The sequence below is a fragment of the Epinephelus moara genome, chromosome 24 (genome assembly GCF_006386435.1).
Source record: "Epinephelus moara isolate mb chromosome 24, YSFRI_EMoa_1.0, whole genome shotgun sequence".
Taxonomy (NCBI): Eukaryota; Metazoa; Chordata; class Actinopteri; order Perciformes; family Serranidae; genus Epinephelus; species Epinephelus moara.
In genome coordinates, this window is record NC_065529.1 from 30,352,970 (window position 1) to 30,373,187 (window position 20,218).

Genomic DNA, 20,218 nt, shown 5'->3' on the forward strand with positions numbered 1-20,218 from the left:
GCAAAGGTTTTGTAGAGGAAAAATCTGTCATATATAATATGATACGATATAAATCAATATTATTATGACAATATATGAATTTTATGAAATGAACTGGAAAGTAGCATGATGTCTGAGCATGTTTGTAGAGCGAGATTTTAAGAAAGACTTCTTCAGTGATGACGACCACATCTCTCCAGTGACGTCAGAGTCAAACACCTGACGCTGTCCAAGGATTTTATTTTGGTATAAGCTATTCTAAGATGTGCAAATATAGCCACATAACACTACTTGAATATGAAGGGAAGAAACATGTTGAGTGGATGATGAAACTCTTTGGTGCCACAAAATATTGGTACACTCAAAGGTGTCATTGCAGACCACTGGAAACAAGAGACACCAGTTTACCACTATTTACTTTTAATATCGGCTTGCTTTTTATAACTGTGTAGAGGATGTACTTTTTAAGAGATATTGCTTGCGCAGCACTGTTATTCCACAGGCAAGAAAAAAAAAACCATCCATATTCAAACATGTACGCATGTATACCAGCTTGTCTACCTTTTGTATTTTATAAACCTGAAGTATTGGAGGTTACGTGGGCTGCCTTCAGGTCCACCACTGTTTTACGCTTAGATATTTTATGGAAGTGTTACTTTTTAATATTATGATGCAACTTTATTTGTTGTTTGAACATTGTTTTCCAGTAATGTTTTTGCAACCAAACCACGTGATAAATAGCAACTATTCTTGCCCATATTAGTGCAGATAAGTCTACAAATGCCCTCCTAAAAGAGAAAAAAAAAATACTTCAATAGCTGTCTGTTTTTGTTGAAATGCGGTACTTCTGATTTTCTATTGAGTATTGTAAAATAATTTATATTCTATGATAATTTGCTGCCTATCAACAGAAAGCATTCATTTTTAGTCACTGGTTTTAGGGCTCTTAAATCAACAAATGCTGTTTATATGAACAACATTTCTACATATATACAAAATATGGATATATATTTTTTTACTTTAAGAAAAAGGAATTGCACTTTTTAAAGAAAAGAACCTTGCATTGTGCATTGTACTCCCTGTTACATTTTTCAAAACACGAGTTACCATGAACTCTGAATTTAAACACACTTTCCCTCAGTATCCTCTGATGTAAATACAATGATATTGTAAATAAGATATTTGTCGGTATGTTTGCTTGCTCCAGGCTTAAATTGATTATTATTTTTTGCTCTTACTTGAAACCAAAAAGAGACTATATTTGGATTTGCAAATCTGCAATTTCATTGATGTATCCCTGAGTATCATTGCAATCACAGGGCATTGAGCAGAATGGATGGACCTGTTGGAGAATGAAACCATCAGTGGTCGTGAACCTATCAGAAGTTTCTATAGGTCGGACACGCCAACAGAATATTATAATTTCTCCCTTGATTTTGTTTATTTCAGAAGATCTTTATTATTTGATGAATTATAGAGTATATATTACACCACAGACCAAAAACTGAAACATGGATTTGAATTCTCTGCACCTCCCTCGTCAGATAGAGTAGAAGCCACACCTTCTATTGGTTTCATTCTTAGGTGCTCTCGTATATTTTAGACAACACTTTTATGTCTTATCATTACTTATGATACCCTCGCTCAGTATTTGTTGGGTACAGTGTAATAGCAATATCCATTTTGTTAGCTGATGCTGTTGTAGTTTTGGTTTGGAAGTGGGGTTTCACTTGCCTCTTGTTGTTTTCTTTTCCTTCGGAAAACTTGTATAATACCCATTAAAATCTAAATCAGTCCTACAGCTTTTTTTCTTTAATGTCACCACAATGGAAACAGTGTTTGTGCTTGTGTGTGTGTGTGTGTGTGTGTGTGTGTGTGTGTGTGCGTGTGTGTGTGTGTGTGTGTGTATTAATCGTTTTACTTGTATTTCTAGGGAGGGAAATGTCAGCTAATGGGCCCACCACTTTGGTCCAGATGAAAATATTACAACAAGATGGATTGTTATAAAATGTGGTACAGACATTCATGTTTCCCAGACAGTGCAGCAACATTCTCGGAAACGTATCTGATATTTTCTCTTGATTTTCTGCAAAGAGAAAATATAAGAGTAGTCAACTCCAGATGCACCAAGCATTCTTAACCATCCAAATTTGCTCTTAGGTGTGTCAGCTGTTCTCAGTGATCAATCCCACTTGCTCAGAAGTCAAGTATTCGCACAGGTACATACTGTATATAAGGGCTGGTGTTGTGCCGTGTGCAAAGACTCTGGCACATGCCCAAGACTGGGGAAATGCCACTGAAAAAAGGGTTTAGAAGAAGAACAACTTTGGCAATAGTAAAATTGACTCACTTTTAAATAAACTTAAGCCAGGTAAATGTGATTTTCGAGTGTCAGTACTGATGTTACAGGAATGACAAATCATTTGCCATGTCAGCAGTAGTGGTGGAGGAAATATTCAGATCCTTTACCTAAGTATAAGTATTAATACGACACTGTAAACATATTTTGTTACTAGTAAAAGCCCTGCATTAAAATGTTAAGTATAAGTATGTCAGTAGGGAAGGGAAATGTATTCAAGTATTAAAAGTAAAAGTACTCATGCAGAAAAGTTTAAATAAATTTAATAAATCAAAAATAACTAAAAGCAAAAGCTGCAAGTCCTCATAAAAATATATAAGAAACTGAAACTATATTTTTTCTTTGCATGAAAAATGACTTAAATAATTAGAACAATAGTTGACAATTCATTTTCTAATTAATCAACTGTGTGCAAAAATCTTTATTTGTAAAGTAAATAGTTGTAGTGGAGTGAAAAGTACAATGTTTCCCTCTGAACTGTAGTGGAGTAGAAGTAGAAAATATGAGATAAAATACTCAAGTCAAATAAAAGTACCTCATTTGTATTTCATTACAGTACTTGAGTGAATGTACTTAGTTACATTCAACACTGGTCAGCAGAGGGACGCACAGTAACTGAAATTACAGTAACTGGGATCAATGGACCAAGTGTAGGAGTTAGCCCTGAAATTTAATAAACCAACCATTATAATAACTCTAAAACTTCATTCATATTCATGCATTTTTTTTTAAATGCAATGTTTTCCTCTTATCTTGGTAAGAGTGCTCTCGGCCACTTGTAACATTTTATCTAAGAGAAAAGCAAAAATAAAACATGAATCCCAAAAATCAGTGCATACTAACAAAATAGGAACAAATTGTGGATACAAATAATAAAAGAGAAATGTCTGCATATATAATTTCTTGCATGAGGCCCAAAGTATTCAAATTATTTAGGTCAAGGGCGTAGGCTTCATTTCATCATTTGGTGGAACACATAAATTCGGGGGTTTTGAGCATCAAATTTCCTGCATTCTGCTACTTTCATGTTTTCATTGTGGGGGTGTCAAATTCACGTGTCCCTTGTGTCAATTTGTCCAACAGGCTACTCTTTTTTTTATGACCAAATACCTCTGATCACACTCTCATCATTAGTATCAGCTGTAGGCTGCTTTGTGTTCAGTAGGCTACTTGTTAGCAAATGTTAGCATGCTAACACGTTAAACTAGGATGGTGAACATAGAAGACATTATACCTGCTAAATATCAGCAATGTTAGTATTGTTATTGTGAGCATGTTAGCAAGCTGATGTTAGCATTTAGCATAGCTTCACACAGCTGCTAGCATGTTACCCCAACAGAGTAGGAAAAAAGACACTTCTAACATTTTGCACACAAGGCTACTAGCCTCCTGTGACTGATTAATACAAAAGTATTGGTATGAGTGGTATGTATTCAAATATAAGTCATTTTTGATAACAGGAAATAACGGTCACCAGGTGTGCTGGCTGAGTTCTTATTTACTTCAACTGTACTTCTGGTGGTCTTAAAGCCTCTAAGGAAGTGAAGTTGTTTATCTGATGTTAAGAGCATTGGGTCTTGATATGTGCTGTTTTTAAAGGGACAGTTCACCCCAAAATCAAAAATACATATTTCCCCTCTTACCTGTAGTGCTGTTTATCAGTTTAGATTGCTTTGATGTGAGTTGCCGAGTGTTTGAGATATCGGCTGTAGAGATATCTACTTTCTGTTAAATATAATGGAACTAGATGGCACTCAGCTTTTTGTGCTCAAAGAAACACAAAAATACATTTGAAAAACTCAACAGCAATGTCTCTTTCCAGAAATCATGACCTGGTTACTCAAAATAATCCACAGACCTTGTTGTGAGCAGTTTCATGTAGGAACTATTTTCTTTCCATTGAGCTACACCCAGCAACTGTGTCAACAAACAGAAGGAAGCATGCATCCATCTACATCTACGTCCATCTAGTTCCATTATATTCAAGAGAAGGCAGACATCTTTACAGGCCGATATCTCCAACACTCTGCAGCTCATATTAAAACAGACTAGACTGATAAATAGCACTACAGGTAAGGATGAACTGTCCCTTTAAATTACCCATTTCCACAGTGGACATTTTGACTTGTCACAGTAAGAAAAACACAGATTTTGATTATAATATTAACAGTGGCTCTGTTCTATTCAAATGCCTGGTGTGCACAATACCAGCCTAAAACATTCCTCACTGATGATGGTTTTATCAGCTCCACACAGGTGTTTTCACTTATACCGGCTGATTAGATGTCTACTTGTGAAGATTGAAATGCGATGGCGCTATGCTGGGAATTATGTCACCATATCACCAGACGGATATAGACTGTTGATAAAGGTGTAAGATGTCACACACGACACACAGCAGGTGCACCAAAAGAGTGAGAGAGTCTTCTCTGTGCAGACAAAATAAATGAAATCACCTATGTGGGTCCACCATGAGTGTGTAAATCAAAAGCTTGAGATCACAAGTCTGTCTTTTTTGGAGTGACTGTACTCCTTATGGTCCCAGTAAATGAAATATTAGTGGATCTCTTTGTGTATTGTAACATGATACAGGGCTACATACATACATGTTATGCTTTTTGATTGCTATTCTGTTGCTAGGGCAACAGCTTTGGTCCCCGTTTAGTTCCTATCAGCTACCAAGGAAACTATTAAGTTTTTTCCTTGTCAGCTTCTGTATTACCAAACAGGAAATACACTTGGGTCCACTGAGAATGTTTACATTGTCAAGTCTGAATTGGTCTATACATGTATTGTATGTCACACATTTGCCTCTAGGGGGAAATCATTGCACACAATTGAAGGGTGGATCCATCAAGCTAGTTAATAGCCAAATGCACCAGTGTGACAATAACTTTAAATCATGATACTTTCTATCCTCAAAGCATTATATTAAACCCACTGCAATTTGTATATTCTTTAGTCATTACAACTGCCATGAGTGTAGTTAAATTGATATTAGCACCCTTCCTGTCCCACTCTCTTTCTTCAGAGGCTTACTGGTTGCGTGAAAATCCCTCCATGAAAGCAAGGCTGAAGCTGCGCTCCAGGATTACAGCTTGAGGAAGATTTAGTGACTCACACATGTTGCACACTCTTCCTGTCTGTGAGCCTTCTCTCAAGCAAAAAAATAAATACAGAAGGACCTATGGCTGCTACACCGGATGACTGGACACACGATGATGAGGAATGAGCCTTCAGGATGGGAATATTGTTCCCTAATCCCATGTGGGAAGACTTTACCTGGACGATATGCTGCGTGAGAGAAGCTGTGCCGTAAACAAACTTGTGCACAGCAGAGTGAGGTGGGTTAATGTGGTGTGAATGGGACAGGAGAGTTGGACTCAAATGTACAGCTCAGGGATGAACAGCACCCCAGCGATGCCACCTCTGTCTCCAGGGCTGAGTGGCACCCCACCGCTCTCCTCGTCGTCACCCAAGAAGACCAACTTTCAGTCTTTAGGATCTCTGTCATCAGGGATGTTCTCCCCCTCGCTGGCTAAGGGCTCCTCTAATCAGGCCAGGGAGGCCTCAAGCCCCTTGAACTCGTCCACCCCGTCCATTATGAGCTCTCCAAAACTTTGGCAGAAAGCATCCATCTCCAGACTTGCTGAGGAGTTCTTCTGGATTGGGGGCAGTGTGGTGGCACAGCCAAAATGGAGACTGGGTCAGATAGGTAAGCTTCATCAGTGACTCACTGAATAATGTTGCCTTCAAACACTTGAATTACAGCAGAATGTCAACAGGTTGCTTAGCAGAAGTGCCTGAAAGCTGCTGCAAACTAAGGAGTGGAGTTTTAAATCATGTTCCCACACATATTTTGAAACAAGGACATGTGAATTTGGAGCTTAAACTGTGATATTTTCCTGCAATTAGCCTCTTAAATGTGTGAACATAACAGAATGGTGCTGCAGGGGAGCCTGTGAGTAGATAATGGGCATATGGACTGCAGACAATCCTTTAGGATTAGCCTGAATGATGTGCCAGGTTGTGTCACATGTATCTGAGCTTCAGATTACAAACAAAGGTTACCTGCTCACAAACACACCACTTCACTATGGCCTGAATGCAACAAGGAAATAGCTGGATGTGTCATTTTAGCCAAAGAACTGTACACTTATATAAAAATTGCACAAAATATCAGAAAAGAAAAGTCAGGAGAAATAATTTGAACCACTGTGAGGCAACTGATAATTGAAGCATTTGTTTTCAGGCAAAGATCAGTTAAGCGGTGCATATCTTTTCCTTTCTGTCTCTCTTGTCATTAAGACATACAGCTACTTAAATCCCTGTGTGACGCAGCCTATAATCTCATAAACAAGCTCTACTTGTCTCGGCTGCTCCAGGGATTCCTTTGTTTGTTTGGTGGGTCTGCAGAGTGTGGTCTACACATGCTCTATATGATAAGTGCGCTGAGATAACTGCTGTTGTGATTCGGTGCTATATAAATAAAACTGACCTGAATTGACTTGACTGTGGTGTTGTCACGAGGTCTTCCCGCACATAATCACGGCACATGTGCTGCAGCATTTCATATATCACAAACTGTTTTAGCAAAATTTGTAATAATAATGATAAGGCACTTTAGAGAAATGAGCTGAGGCACCAACATTTCACTTTCATTTTAGTATTATAGATGACTGAATATACAGTACACTAAATGTTTGATTTGCAGCTCTCTCTGGTGTCCCTGTGGATTTTTTTGACCAAGCCACTTGACTTTTTACAAATAATGTGTTTCCCTGTAGTGGAGAGGTGTATGTGCACCATGCAGACTGGCACCCAGATGACCAAAATGAAGGGGAAGAAGAAAGGACTGGTCCGATTCTTCTACCTGGACGAGCACAAGTCCTGCATCCGGTGGCGGCCCTCCAGGAAACACGACAAAGCCAAAAGTGAGCCACTCACCAGTCTGAATATTCAATGTTCATATTTGCAGCGCTGATAATCTACAGCTGGCTGTTCTCATGGGTGTATTGGTTTTGATGTAGAACTCAAGATGAAGCTCTTCAGCGCTGATCACTTGGCAAGAGAGTAATGACTGTAAATCAGTCATCATCACTATTAAGAAATAGATTGAGCTTTCTTTTCTTCTCTCAGTAGGGCTATTGTTTAACTGAGGCTTGCACACAAAGCTAATGGTGTATCTTGCCATTAGTCAGTGTATCTAGCTCTGAATCCTCTGATCAAAATCAGCTATCACACTTTTTTGTAGCCCCTTAGCTGTGTGCATAAACGTTGGGCTCTGTCTTTTTATGTATAATGGGGGGACAGACTAAGGAGGTAAATAAACAGTTGCCAGTGTTATCTGATCATTAAAAAGTTTTTGTAAACTAGGAACATTATCAAGCAGCAACCAAAAGTGAAGCCAGTGAGAAAGTGCCAAAAACTGCACTTCCTCTAATGGCCATTTGAGGCTGGCTCCAGAAGCCAGTCAATCCCCATAGACCCCCATGTTAAAATGTTCTCCTCTACAGCAGCAATAAACATGTTTACAGCCTGGTGAAAAAAATATGCAGCTACAGCTAATTTCTCCGTTTATAAAAACTGTATGGGGGTGAATTTGTATGTAACTTACTCGTTTGCATTTTATCAAAGCTTAAAGTGACGCATGATTAAGAGTGGTCTGCTTTGAGTGACAGGCTGTCTGCCGATAGTGTCCTTGGCTTCTCAGTCAGATTCATCCCTTGCTCCTCCACAGCACCAGCACCTCGCCCAAATATGGTCACTTGTAGCTCCAAAAAACCAACATGGCTAACTTGAGGCTTCACAATGGGAGTCCACAAACCACTGTGTGACATCATGGTAGCTACATCCATTATTTATACAGCCTGTATACATTATAGGCTTTGCAGGTGAACACCTTGGCTATGTTGGAGTAGAGTCCATATAATGAATGTTAAGCTGACAAATAAAGTCATGCCATAATAATCTGGGCTGCTCCAATTGCAAATTGATGATCTCCAACAATGCCAAGTAAATGTGGCCCTCAATACTCTGAAGTGAATGAATTGAATGTAGGGCCAACAGAGGAACTACTACTACAATTATATTAGACTTCATTAGGGAATAGCATAGACTTCATGCTTTTGAGAAAACACTGGGGTCAGGAGCCCCAGCAGGCACTCCCCTCCTCCTCTTCCCCTGCACCTTTAACCCCTCCTAAGTCAGAAAGGTTGGTGACTTGGTTTTCGCCTTTGGTTTATGGGTTATAATGCTGTTCTTAGCGGCGGGTTTTTCAGTTACACCAAGAAGCTCAGAGGTGTCACTGACTAGTTGATTGACCCCCATCATGTTTCTTGATCATCTGTTTCAGTAACTATCGATTCCATCCACGAAGTCTGTGAGGGGAAAAAGTCAGAAATCTTCAGGCGCTATGCAGACAACCGCTTTGACCCAAACTGCTGCTTCAGTATTTACTACGGAGACCGTGTAAAGTCCCTGGACCTGGTCTCCACCAACGCAGAGGAGGCCCGCACCTGGATCACTGGGCTGAAATACCTCATGGCTGGCATCAGTGATGAAGACAGTTTGGCCCGGAGGCAGCGCACTCGTGATCAATATCCTTTGTTATCTCACACACGCTTAATCTCTGACTGTTTATTGTAAATCCATCACTCCTGTTCCTATAAAGAAAACACATCAATTTGTACAAGACAAAACAACACAGAGGAACTGACCTGGTCATGATCATTGTAGTTTTCTCCTTAACAGCAGCCTCACGTGGTTACAGCAGACTTTCTCCGAGGCCGACAAAAACGGAGATGGCACCTTGAGCATTGGAGAGGTTCACCAGCTGCTCCACAAACTCAATGTGAATCTACCCAAGCAGAAAGTCAGACAGATGTTCCAAGTAAGACTGAGGCTGATTATGCAAACTGTCATAGAGTTAATGAGCGTGACCTACAGTCAAAGCTACCTCTGTACTTTTGTATGTTCAGTAACCTAGTATTACTGATGACTCCTAACTGGAAATGTTGCTTCATGGCTACAAAACAGAATTCACATTGTGTTGAACTTGTGACTTGACTGATGGCTCTACTCTAGTAATATACAGCAGCTGAATAACAAACTAACAAGACTCACAGCCATGCTTGCAGCTCTGCTAAATGCTAACATGTTCACAATGACAATGCTAACTTGCTAGTGTTTAGCAGGTATAACGTGAAGGGACTGTTCTTTACTTATCAGAGGAGTAGGGTGGCTTTGGTGTGACTTTGTGTTTTTTATCTTTTATCCGGACACTCCCCCGAAGCTACAGATATTTTTCCTTGAGCCTCTCTGAGTGACTGGGAGAAAATGTATGACCCTTCCTTCATCATAGGCCATATTCTTTTCTATATTCACACAATAGTATGGAGCCAGTGCAACAAGCAAGCAGCATAGAGGGTGTTATCGCCAAGACAAACAGCCAGTTCTTAGAATGCAAATCCTCCTTACAAATTGCATCATCATCACAAGCTGTCTGTGCAAATCAGCAGAATTTGGGTGCATAACAGCCACCCGTCATCAGTCCTACCACACAAAACCAGCAACGGCCGGCAAGAATAATATCAGTAACAGGGACATTTCTAGATTTTGAAAATGTACCCTTTGATGTTTGAAAGTTAAAAGTTAAAAATGAAATCCTGGAGTTTAAAAGTTTGGGCAAAATTTTAAATGAGACATTTAGAATAAAGTGCTTTTAGTGAAATATCAGTATTTCAAGCTTAGATTTCCTGATGGAAGCATTCATAGTGCATAATGTTCTCAAAGACTGTTGAAAATTTGAAAATCCGTCGATAGCTGTGTTTTTACAACCCAGTCTCACTCCAAAGTCGTCAAAATCCAGCGCTTGGGCAGTGACTTGCGGCGTCAGACACTTACAAAAAAAGCCGTCCTTTAATGTCAGTATGATAAGAACGGTCACTGTTATAATTTAACGGTACTCGGCAACATCTGGGAAATGCAGCGTGGACAAGAACGAAAGTTAAGGTGGTGAAAGTCTGAGTAGGGTGGGTGGATCCAACAAACACTGACTTTCACCTGGGAGAACGGTGTTTGTGTCCTGTAGGATTACAAAGCCAAACCCAGTTCTTTTTTCCTAAACCCAACGGCATGTTTTTGTTTCCTAAACCAAACCACGTAAGTCAGTTGTTGGAGGAAAAAAACTGTCAACGTAGTGCGTTAATTTTGAAAGAGACTGTATGTAAACGGTAAATTTCCTGTGAAAAGTGAAGTGTATTTTGAAAGAAGACAACCTCCACCCGTAGTGCTTAAAAAATTATTTGACATACCTTCCCTATGTTGAGACATTTCACTCCAAATCACAACTTCATGGTGGCACTAGAGGAAAGCTCACAGGATCACTGAAGTCAGTAGGATTTATCCTCTGGGCACCATGAATGTCTGTACAGAATTTCATGGCAATCCATCCAACACTTGTTTAGATATTTCAGTCTGGATCAAAGTGGTGGACCAACAAACAGAACAACATAGTCTTCCATACAGCACTGCCAGTATGGCTAAACATAAATAAATATGTTTGTACATGGCAAAAAATGCATTCCACTTAATATGCTTTCAAACAATAGAAAGAAAAACAGGAAGCATCTGCAAGACAGGATTGTAATTTTATTATTTCCTAATGCACCAATGTAATGGACAGACACACTTTCTCAGAAAGAAGAAAGAAACCTGCAGGCAGATAAAGTGAAAAATGGTTTAAGGTGGAAAATCCTTGATGTTTCCCTAAGAGGCCTGTTCTGTGTGTGCTCTTCACATCATTTCAGAGGCACAGTGAGATTAAAGGATGGAGATGGAGCCAGCAGACAAATATGTATATACAGTATTTTGGCAGGACAGTGCAGGAGAGTGCCACAGGAAGGCCATATGGCCGCTGCTGAACAGATGGCTTTAGTTGCACTGCGGTATTGCTTTAGTTCACTAGCTCACTGTCCTCCCCTCCTGATGGCGATAGTCTCGGTGAACGAGCTCCATCATGTTTGATGGTGATCGAGATATATCCCTCAGATGGGTCTATGGTGGTACATATTTTCTTTGGCAGGGTGGTTATCTTAAATCACACTTACCGAGAGAGTTATTTCTCGCTCATAAAATACTTTTTGTCGTTATCTGTAGGAAGCAGACACAGACGAGAACCAGGGCTCTCTGGGCTTTGAAGAGTTCTGTTCGTTCTACAAGATGATTTCCACACGCAGAGACCTCTACCTGATTATGATCTCCTACAGCAATCAGAAAGAAGTCCTGGATCTCCACGACCTCGCACGCTTTATGGAAAGCGAACAGAAGGTAAACACAAAATGCAAAAGGAGTCATGCCAATTCTTTGTAGTTGTGTGTATTTATTCAAGTTATTATACTAAAGATTTTCATTAAATCAAACCCTATTTTTACACTATCTATGGTCAGCAGTTATCAAACAGTAGCCATTTCACTAACAAAGACCAAGCCAAGCAGTATAAAATTAGTTTTATTTGGAATGGATTCAAGAGAGATGGGCCGAGGGTTGTGTTCGATGTGATGATGGGGGCAGAGGACGGGGATAAAAATGGGGCCATTTGCCGGGAGATGAACAGCACGTGAAGGTTGGTCAGGGTCGTGTACAGTGGGATGAGAAGAGGGATAAAAAATGGGTTGATTGCATGGGGATGAACAAGGTCGAACACAGTCATAGTGTGGCTGGAGCACATATAAACTCAGGGGTTGAGGCGTCTCGATGAGGGTCGTGCTTCGTCATCCCCCCAGGTGTTCAGATCCAGGACGTAGTTGTGAGGTAATGGTGCTTGCCCTGAGCCATCACGCCAACCTGCTGAAAAAGGGAGAGGATAGGTACAGAGTTTGGGGGGAGGGTTGTGAGAACCAAGACAAACGAGAGAGACAGTTAGACCAAGCAGCAGTCTGGGGCTGAAAAATAAAGCCAAGGCGGAGTGCCAAAAACTGCAGTTCTTTGAATGGCCACTTGAGGCTGGCTCCAGAAGATATAGTCAGTCTTTATAGACCCCCATGTTAAAATGCCCAACTTTACAGCAGAAACGAACATGTTCACAGCCTGTTAAAAAACTGTTTTTGTTTCAACAATCATGACAACTGTACAGAGGTGAATATTTATATAACTCACCTGCTGACATTTTATTAAGGCTTAAATTTATGCCTAATTAACGGCAGGCTGCTTTGAGTGAGAGGCCGTTGCCAATAGTGTCGTCAGCTTCTCAGTCAGATCCACCCCTTGCTCCTCCTAAGTGCCAGCCTCTCACCCAAATATAGTCACTTCTGGTCCCAAAAAAACAGGATGTTAACAGCCAAAATGCCGATCTCGAATCTTAAGAATGAGAGTCCGTAGATCAATGAGTGATGTCACGGTGGCTATGCACATTATTTTTACAGTTTATGGGTTTGACACACCTGTACAGCCGAATGGGAGGAGCATAGTCTCGTTCCTGAACCATACTTATAATAACTTGATTTAATGTATGCTCTGTATTTACCTCCCTTTATAGCAGTTTTCATTGTTGGCGGCAGAGTCTGTCATTCCTGCATGAGATTCAAAAGATTCAAACAGTCCAGTGTTACTGTTTGTACAAAAGTCCTGCACTCCAGCTTTAATAAAAGGTATACATGGCAAACAGACAAGTTTCAAAGGTCCAGTGTGTGTAGGATTTAAGAGCTTCTATTGGCAGAAATAGAATATGATATTCATAGCTGTATTTTTTATCGGTTTATAATCACCTGGAAATAAGATGCTTTGTGTTTTTGTTACATTAGAACAAGCTGTTTATCTCTACATAAGGAGCAGGTCCCCTCCCACAGAGTTTGCCATGTTTCTACAGGAGCCCAGAATGGACAATCATACACTAACACTATATAGGGCTGTCTCATTTTCACATTTTGCTTCAGCCACTGAGGTTCTCCGACACGCTTGGCGCACAAGAGAAGTTTCAGTTCTGCAACCTCACCACTAGATGCCACTAAAGCCCACACACTGCACCTTTAAGATTTGATATACGTAACTATAAAAGAACATTTCCTGCTTTATAGTAAAAGCATTCAACCTGTGAAACATATATATAAAAGCAGTTTAACCAAAATGACATCCCGGTTGTATTTGCAGATGCGAGGTCTGTCCAAAGAGTATCTAGCCGACATTGTGGCCAGGTTTGAGCCATGTCCTCAGAACCTGCAGCGTATGGTGCTGGGTATCGATGGTATGTGGAAACTAAGTGATTACAATTTATTTAGCAATGCATCAGTTACATTGCATACATCACTTGAACCAGACATGACATCAACATACAAAAAAATCTGCTTTGAAATGTTCGTCCTTCAGGTTTCACCAACTTCATGAGGAGCCCTGCAGGTGACATCTTCAACCCCGAGCACAATCAGGTGAACCAGGACATGACGCAGCCTCTGAATAACTACTTCATTGCCACCTCACACAACACCTACCTGACCGGAGACCAGCTGCTCTCTCAGTCTCGAGTGGAAATGTATGCCTATGTTCTCCAGGCAGGCTGTCGCTGTGTGGAAGGTAAGAGCCTGAAAAACCAGAACTCCAGCTCTCTTCACTCTGATTTTATTACATTGCCGATAAGGTGGTTTACTCATCCTAACTCCTCATCTTCCTCCTCCTGCAGTGGATTGCTGGGACGGGCCTGACGGGGAGCCTATTATTCATCATGGCTACACCTTGACATCTAAAATCCTCTTTAGAGACGTTATAGAGACAATTGACAAATATGCCTTCACAAAATCACCGTAAGTGCTTCTGGGTCCTGATACTGACGTGTTTGTGACAATGAAAAGCATCTTACCTGTAGCTCAGGTGTCATGACTTCACTCCCTTCACCTCCAGGTACCCAGTGATCTTGTCCATAGAGAACCACTGCACTGTGCCTCAGCAGAAAAAGATGGCTCAGTATCTGAAAGAGGTGCTACAGGACAAACTGGACCTGTCCAGTGTTAATGTGCATGAAATCAAGAAGCTGCCTTCCCCTGAGATCCTGAAAGGGAAAATTTTAGTAAAGGTAGAGTTGTTTTTAGCCACATGCTGCTCAAGGATATTCAAACAAAGCACAAACACGCCACGGTCACACACGGACCTGTTATATTTAATCAGAAATTCTTGTTTTTCAGGGAAAAAAGCTGCCAGCAAACCTTGATCCTAGTGCAGATGAGGGCGATGTGTCTGATGAGGATACTGGGGATGAGGAAGAGGAGGAAGACGACGACGACGATGATGATGATAATGTACAGGTAGGTAGACAGATGGATAGATAGATAGATAGATAGATAGATAGATAGATAGATAGATAGATAGATAGATAGATAGATAGATAATTGTGCATTATGTTTGATGATTGTAGGAGGGGAATATCGTCACTTCGGCCAATCAAACCAAGAAGAAGAGACGATTTGGCAGATCAATCATCAGGAGCTTCAAACGAAAGGTCAGCCCTTTGCTTATCACTGTACTCTTTTTTTCTAGCCAACAGAAAGATTGCCAGTAATGTTTTTTTTATTTATTTATTTATTTATTTTCAGAGGAAAAAGAGATTCCGAGCGAAAAATAAGGCGTCGCCTGACGGCAAGTCAGACCAGAGCAGCACCAGCAGGGAGAGGACACAAATTGTTTATCATCCCAAGTAAGACCAGTCATTGAAGGAAGTAGTTTAAGCCATTTAACACCCTTAGTATCAGCAGTTACAGGTAATTTATGATAATAATAATAATAATAAGAAGAAGAAGAAGAAGAAGAAGAACAATAATTAATTGTATTTATATAGCGCCTTCACACAGAGTGTTTAGCTCAAAGGAGAAAAAAGAAGAAAATAAAAACAGGCAAATTAAAACAAGGGTAAATACTGCACGATAAAAACAAGCAATCACTTATGTAACAAACAAAAGAGGCAGCAAATCTCAAGAACAGGTAAGCTAAAAATAATAAAATATCATAATACTTGCAAATTTTTGCACATAAAGGCCTGTCTCTATTAGAGGCCTGGTCTGGTTGCCAAGCTGTTCATTTTTATAGAAGTTCTTTGGATGTATAAAACCGGGTTGTTGGCTACCTCAAATTATGTGTCCATTCCTTGATAACCCTCTAAGTTACTCATATTCCTTTAGGTCGTAAGGTTCCACCAATCAAAAAGGGTTTTTCATAAAAATTAATTCAAGTTTTAAATAGTGTTTTAACAGGATAAAGTGGTGCTGTGTCGGTATGCCTGCTGCTGTAATCCTCTCTATTTGAAATGTTATTTGAAGCCTAATTTTTATACAAACAATTTGATCATACTTTCCGTCTTTGCTGAGCAGCAGTTTTGTGTGAAAGGAACTAAAGGCCTGTCCCACATAGACGTCTGTCCCAAATATAGGCCTGTTAAGTTATGGTATGTTAATGGCGTAGAGGTAAAAACAAACGAGACATATGAAGGATGAAACACGTGAAAGATGAGAGTGAAACAAAGGAAAAGTGACAGTTTTTTTAAGGTTATGCTGAATAAATACGTTTTTAATTGCTGTTTAAAAATCTTAACATAATTTGCATCTCTTATGGCCTTGGGTGGAGGATTCAATAGCTGCCAGTTTTCTTATTTGTGTGATGTTAAAAGAAAAAAAAGGTAGAGGAGGGTCTGAGAGACCATGAAGGAAGATAAAACTTCAAGGAACTGGTAATGTAGGCTGGTCATGCACCTGTAAGAGCCTTGTAAATGAGTAAAAGAGCTTTAAAATCAATCCTAAAAGACACCAGGAGCCAGTGTAGGTTGGCTAAAATCAGGGTGACATGCTCTTTCTGTCTTGTTGTAAAAAATAAAAAAAATAAAAAAAAGTCCAGTGGCAGAGTTCTGAATTTATTGTAGTTTATTGTTTTGGGAGACCGGTGTACGTTTTTTGGCACCTTGTTTGGATAGAAACAGGTGTACCTTTTCAATATTTCTTAAATGAAAGAAAACTGTTTTGATTACCTTCTTTATGTTGGATTTAAAATATAAGTCTGAGTCAAGGATAATGCACAGGCCTGTGATTTAACCTGTGTGTATGTCTATAACTTTCCCTTCAGGAAGAGGAAAACAATGAGGTTGTCCCGCGCTCTGTCTGACCTGGTCAAGTACACAAAGTCTGTCCGTGTGCATGACATCGAAACACAAGGTAATCTTTGCATGTTTTTATCACACGCAGAATGTTACAGTTAATTGTATATTTAAGGAATGGATGTCTGAGGCTGTTTTTTCCTTCCTGTCTGGTAGCCTTTGCGAACAGTTGGCAGGTATCATCCCTCAACGAGACTGTCATGAACCAGATCTTACAGCTGAAGCCGGCGGAGTTGGTCCGTTTCAACCAGCGCCAACTTATAAGAGTCTACCCATCCAACTACAGAGTGGACTCAAGCAACTTTAACCCACAGCCATACTGGAACGCAGGATGCCACATGGGTAAGACACTCACTGAGACTGCAATACTGCCTGCTTTAAAATTACAATGAGAGGTATGTTTAGTGTTGCAGCAGCTTTTCATTTACTTGTTTATGTTTCATTTCAGTTGCAATGAATTATCAGACAGAGGGCCGCATGCTGGAATTGAACCGAGCCAAGTTCTCAAGCAATGGAAACTGTGGATATATTCTGAGGCCTAAGTGCTTGTGTAAATGTATGTGCATATGCAGATTCTGCAGAGTTAATAGCAACTCTCTGTGCGGAGGTAGTAAAAGTGTTTTGGTTCTTCTCAGCTGCCTTTAACCCCATGTTGGAGGATCCTCTGCCAGGACACAGAAAGACTCAGTTAGTGCTGAAGATCATCAGCGGACAGCAGCTTCCCAAACCCAAAGACTCCATGTTTGGGGACAGAGGAGAGGTGACAGACATAATCTGTTATTGAGACACCTTCTAACCTTTACAAAGATCTTCTTCATCACTAAAATTCAAATTTGGCTCATGTTTTTCTGCTTGCAGATCATCGATCCCTTTGTTGAGGTCGAGATAATCGGTCTAAATAATGATTGCTCCAAGCAGCAGACCAGGGTGGTGGATGATAACGGTGCGTCTCATCTTGGAATCTCATGACAGACAGTCCACTTTCTAGTTTATCTTTATGTGTAACTTCACTTTAACTGTCATTCAAGGTTTCAACCCCATGTGGGAGGAGACCCTCGTCTTCAACATTCAAATGCCGCAGATGGCCCTAGTGCGTTTCCAAGTGTGGGATCACGATCCTATTGGGCGAGATTTCATTGGGCAGAGGACTGTTGCCTTCAAGAGTATGATGCCAGGTAGATTACATGGTATCAGTTATTCACACTCCAGAGTTTGCACAAAGTCAGACATTTTGGGAAATATGCTTGTTGCAGAGAGTTAAGATGAGAGGATTAATATCACTGTCATGTGTGTCAGATCAAACATTAGAAAGAGGAGGAAACAGTCAAGAAAGTGACAGTTTGTTGGACTTCTATTGGACAAAGTGCAACTTTATGTACATGCAAAATTGTCTTTTGAATTGACGAACATCATATGTGTAAGGCACAATTCAAATGGGATCAAAACATTTTGTCTCTTGCTGCTGACCACCACACATATTTTTTCCAAAATAAGATCCCATTGTGATCCACTGGAAGAGGAGGGACTTCGCTTCTCTACAGTCTCACACATAATCCTGTGTCCAATTTTGGAACCCTGTGGCTATGATAATGATAAGCTTCTGCGGGCAAGGGCCAGTATTTTAAGAGATCTGGTGTAGCCATTTGATGAGCCAAGACTTTTCATTAGACAAGACTGCATTACGGTCAGTGTGTTCCACCTCTCCACACAGACTGTTTGCCTGCCGTTCAGATGTGATTGGTCAATACTACTAGACTACCAATGGAAAACCAGAACTCCTCTGATACCAAAATGTGTTTTCCCATTGCCTACAGATTCTGCATACATATGGAGGATCTGTTTTATAGATGTTACCTTTTGCAAAACCAGAACTTGTCATTTCTAAACTTCACTCATCACATGCCAATTAGCAAACTCCCAGCAACAAAAGCAAATAAGCATTCTCCCAAAATGTTGAACTATTCCTTTAACGTGAAATATTTTTGGGGTAACATGTTCTCCTTTTTTAGGTTATCGGCATGTGTACCTGGAGGGGATGGCAGAGTCATCCATCTTTGTTCATGTTGCCATCAATGATGTAACAGGAAAGGTAAGCTTTTCTAACTCACACATCTAATTTCAGCTTCATCAGACAGCACTATCCTAAAAGATTTGGTGTCCTTTGTGAAACAGATCAAACCGGCAAATGCAGTGCAGGCGGCCAGAAAACACATAAAGAAAGCAGCCCAGAAGCACATGAAGGGTCCTCAAAGGCAGCCTTCTCTAGACTTCTCTGTCCAGTCCTCAGAAGACGGACGTGCTCTGTTCTTCCGCAAGGATCTGGATACCATTTCTCAGGACAGCAGGAATGGAGAAATGTTTCCTATGGTACAAGGCCCAGCAGCCAAGGCCGCCATCCACAAAGGGGCCATGAGTGAGCCAGTGAGGCGAGCTCACAGAGTTAAAATTCATGAACCACCGGAGATGAGGAGGGGGATCTTCAGCCGGATGTCTTCCACTGACTCCCACCACATGGGGGCTGCTCCCTATGCAAAAGCGGATAGCTTTGACCTTGACACCTCTCCCCAGTCCTCTTGTATCGATGGTTTTGCTCCTGACAGCCAAAATCCGATTCAAGAAGAGTTGGAGAGTGAACCTGAAGAATCACCAGAGTCAAACTGTGCTGAGCAGGAGGCAGTTCAGACAACTGAACCAAAGCAGCCTGAACAATCTGAGGAACCACCAGAACCAGAGCCAGATGAGGCTGTTGCCATTGAACCTGAGCCACCGACAGAAACTCAAAGTCATACAGATTCACTTCCTCAGCCTCTGCCTCGGCCCAGGCCCGTGCCACAGCATCTGCTCCAGCATGAAGCCATATGCTCTCCCCTTATCCCTCCACCGTCCCCTGCCAGGGTGAGACGGACCTTAGAGGCTCCAGCCACACCCCGACCATCCACCCCTGTACGTACAAAGGTCCGCTCACGCAGTTGCCCTCGAAAACCGACTACCTCTCCTCAGACACCGATGGTGAACCGCAAGTCTGCTCTCCACTGGCAGACACAGCGAACACAAAGCTACGGCAGCTACAGCGGCCAGATAAGGCCCATCCCCAACGGCCTCTGCCTGTCTGACAGCACATCCAGCAGCAGCGATGGCAGCACAGACAGCCTGGAGTTTGTGCCCCCCTGTGTGCCAGCCGGGGAAGAGCAACGTGAGGGCACCCTGCAGAGGGAGATGAAGGCCCTCTTTGACCAGAGGATGAGCGAGATTCGCTGCAAATCGCCACTTTTTCCAAATGGTGAGTCATAGATGATGTGTGAGTCACATTTACAAAAGTTTAATAAAAAGAACTGCAGATACAAAAGTTAAGGAGCTATAATAAATCATGGATTGTGTTTTTACTGTGTTTTTTTTAGATGAGAACACAGTTTAGATTTTACAGATGACTCCAGAGACAGCAAGGCCCTTCAGAAGACAAAGAAAAACCACAAAGAGGAGGTGTGGGAGGAAGCCAACCCAATCAGCAGCAAAAATGTTGGCATTGTACATTTCAGCAAACCACAGATACGTAGTTTGCTGAAACTACATTTGTAGTTCCATTACATTCATTACACTGTACATTATTATATAGCAGATAAGTTGACTTTTTTTGATTTTCACCAACACTGTGATTAATATGTGGTTGTGTTTAGGAACAAGAACCACTTGGTTATGGTTAGAAAATATCATGTTTTGGGTTAAAACACCCACATTTGGTGGCACAAACACCA

The 20,218-nt window shown here is 40.9% G+C and overlaps 1 protein-coding gene across 1 annotated transcript; it reads left to right on the forward strand.

The window, feature by feature from the left end:
* The first annotated feature begins 5,444 nt into the window (after positions 1–5,444).
* plch2b (phospholipase C, eta 2b) lies at positions 5,445–20,002 on the forward strand. Its single transcript, XM_050039220.1, has 21 exons — positions 5,445–6,053; positions 7,126–7,272; positions 8,694–8,937; positions 9,101–9,230; positions 11,498–11,668; positions 13,487–13,580; positions 13,703–13,906; positions 14,013–14,133; positions 14,231–14,402; positions 14,512–14,631; positions 14,742–14,825; positions 14,920–15,020; positions 16,436–16,524; positions 16,623–16,808; positions 16,915–17,022; positions 17,102–17,226; positions 17,325–17,409; positions 17,495–17,641; positions 18,476–18,555; positions 18,639–19,746; positions 19,865–20,002. Exons 1-21 carry the CDS (start codon positions 5,702–5,704, stop codon positions 19,879–19,881), a joined length of 3,885 nt encoding a protein of 1,294 aa, XP_049895177.1. The 5' UTR covers positions 5,445–5,701; the 3' UTR covers positions 19,882–20,002.
* The last annotated feature ends 216 nt before the right edge of the window (positions 20,003–20,218 follow it).

Bases quoted from the DNA above. Each gene is read 5' to 3' on its own strand.
- plch2b (XM_050039220.1), top strand. From the start codon at position 5,702: ATGGGACAGGAGAGTTGGACTCAAATGTACAGCTCAGGGATGAACAGC. The intron at 6,054-7,125 runs GTAAGCTTCATC...GTTTCCCTGTAG, and splicing joins ATGGAGACTGGGTCAGATAG to TGGAGAGGTGTATGTGCACC. The intron at 14,134-14,230 runs GTAAGTGCTTCT...CTTCACCTCCAG, and splicing joins TATGCCTTCACAAAATCACC to GTACCCAGTGATCTTGTCCA.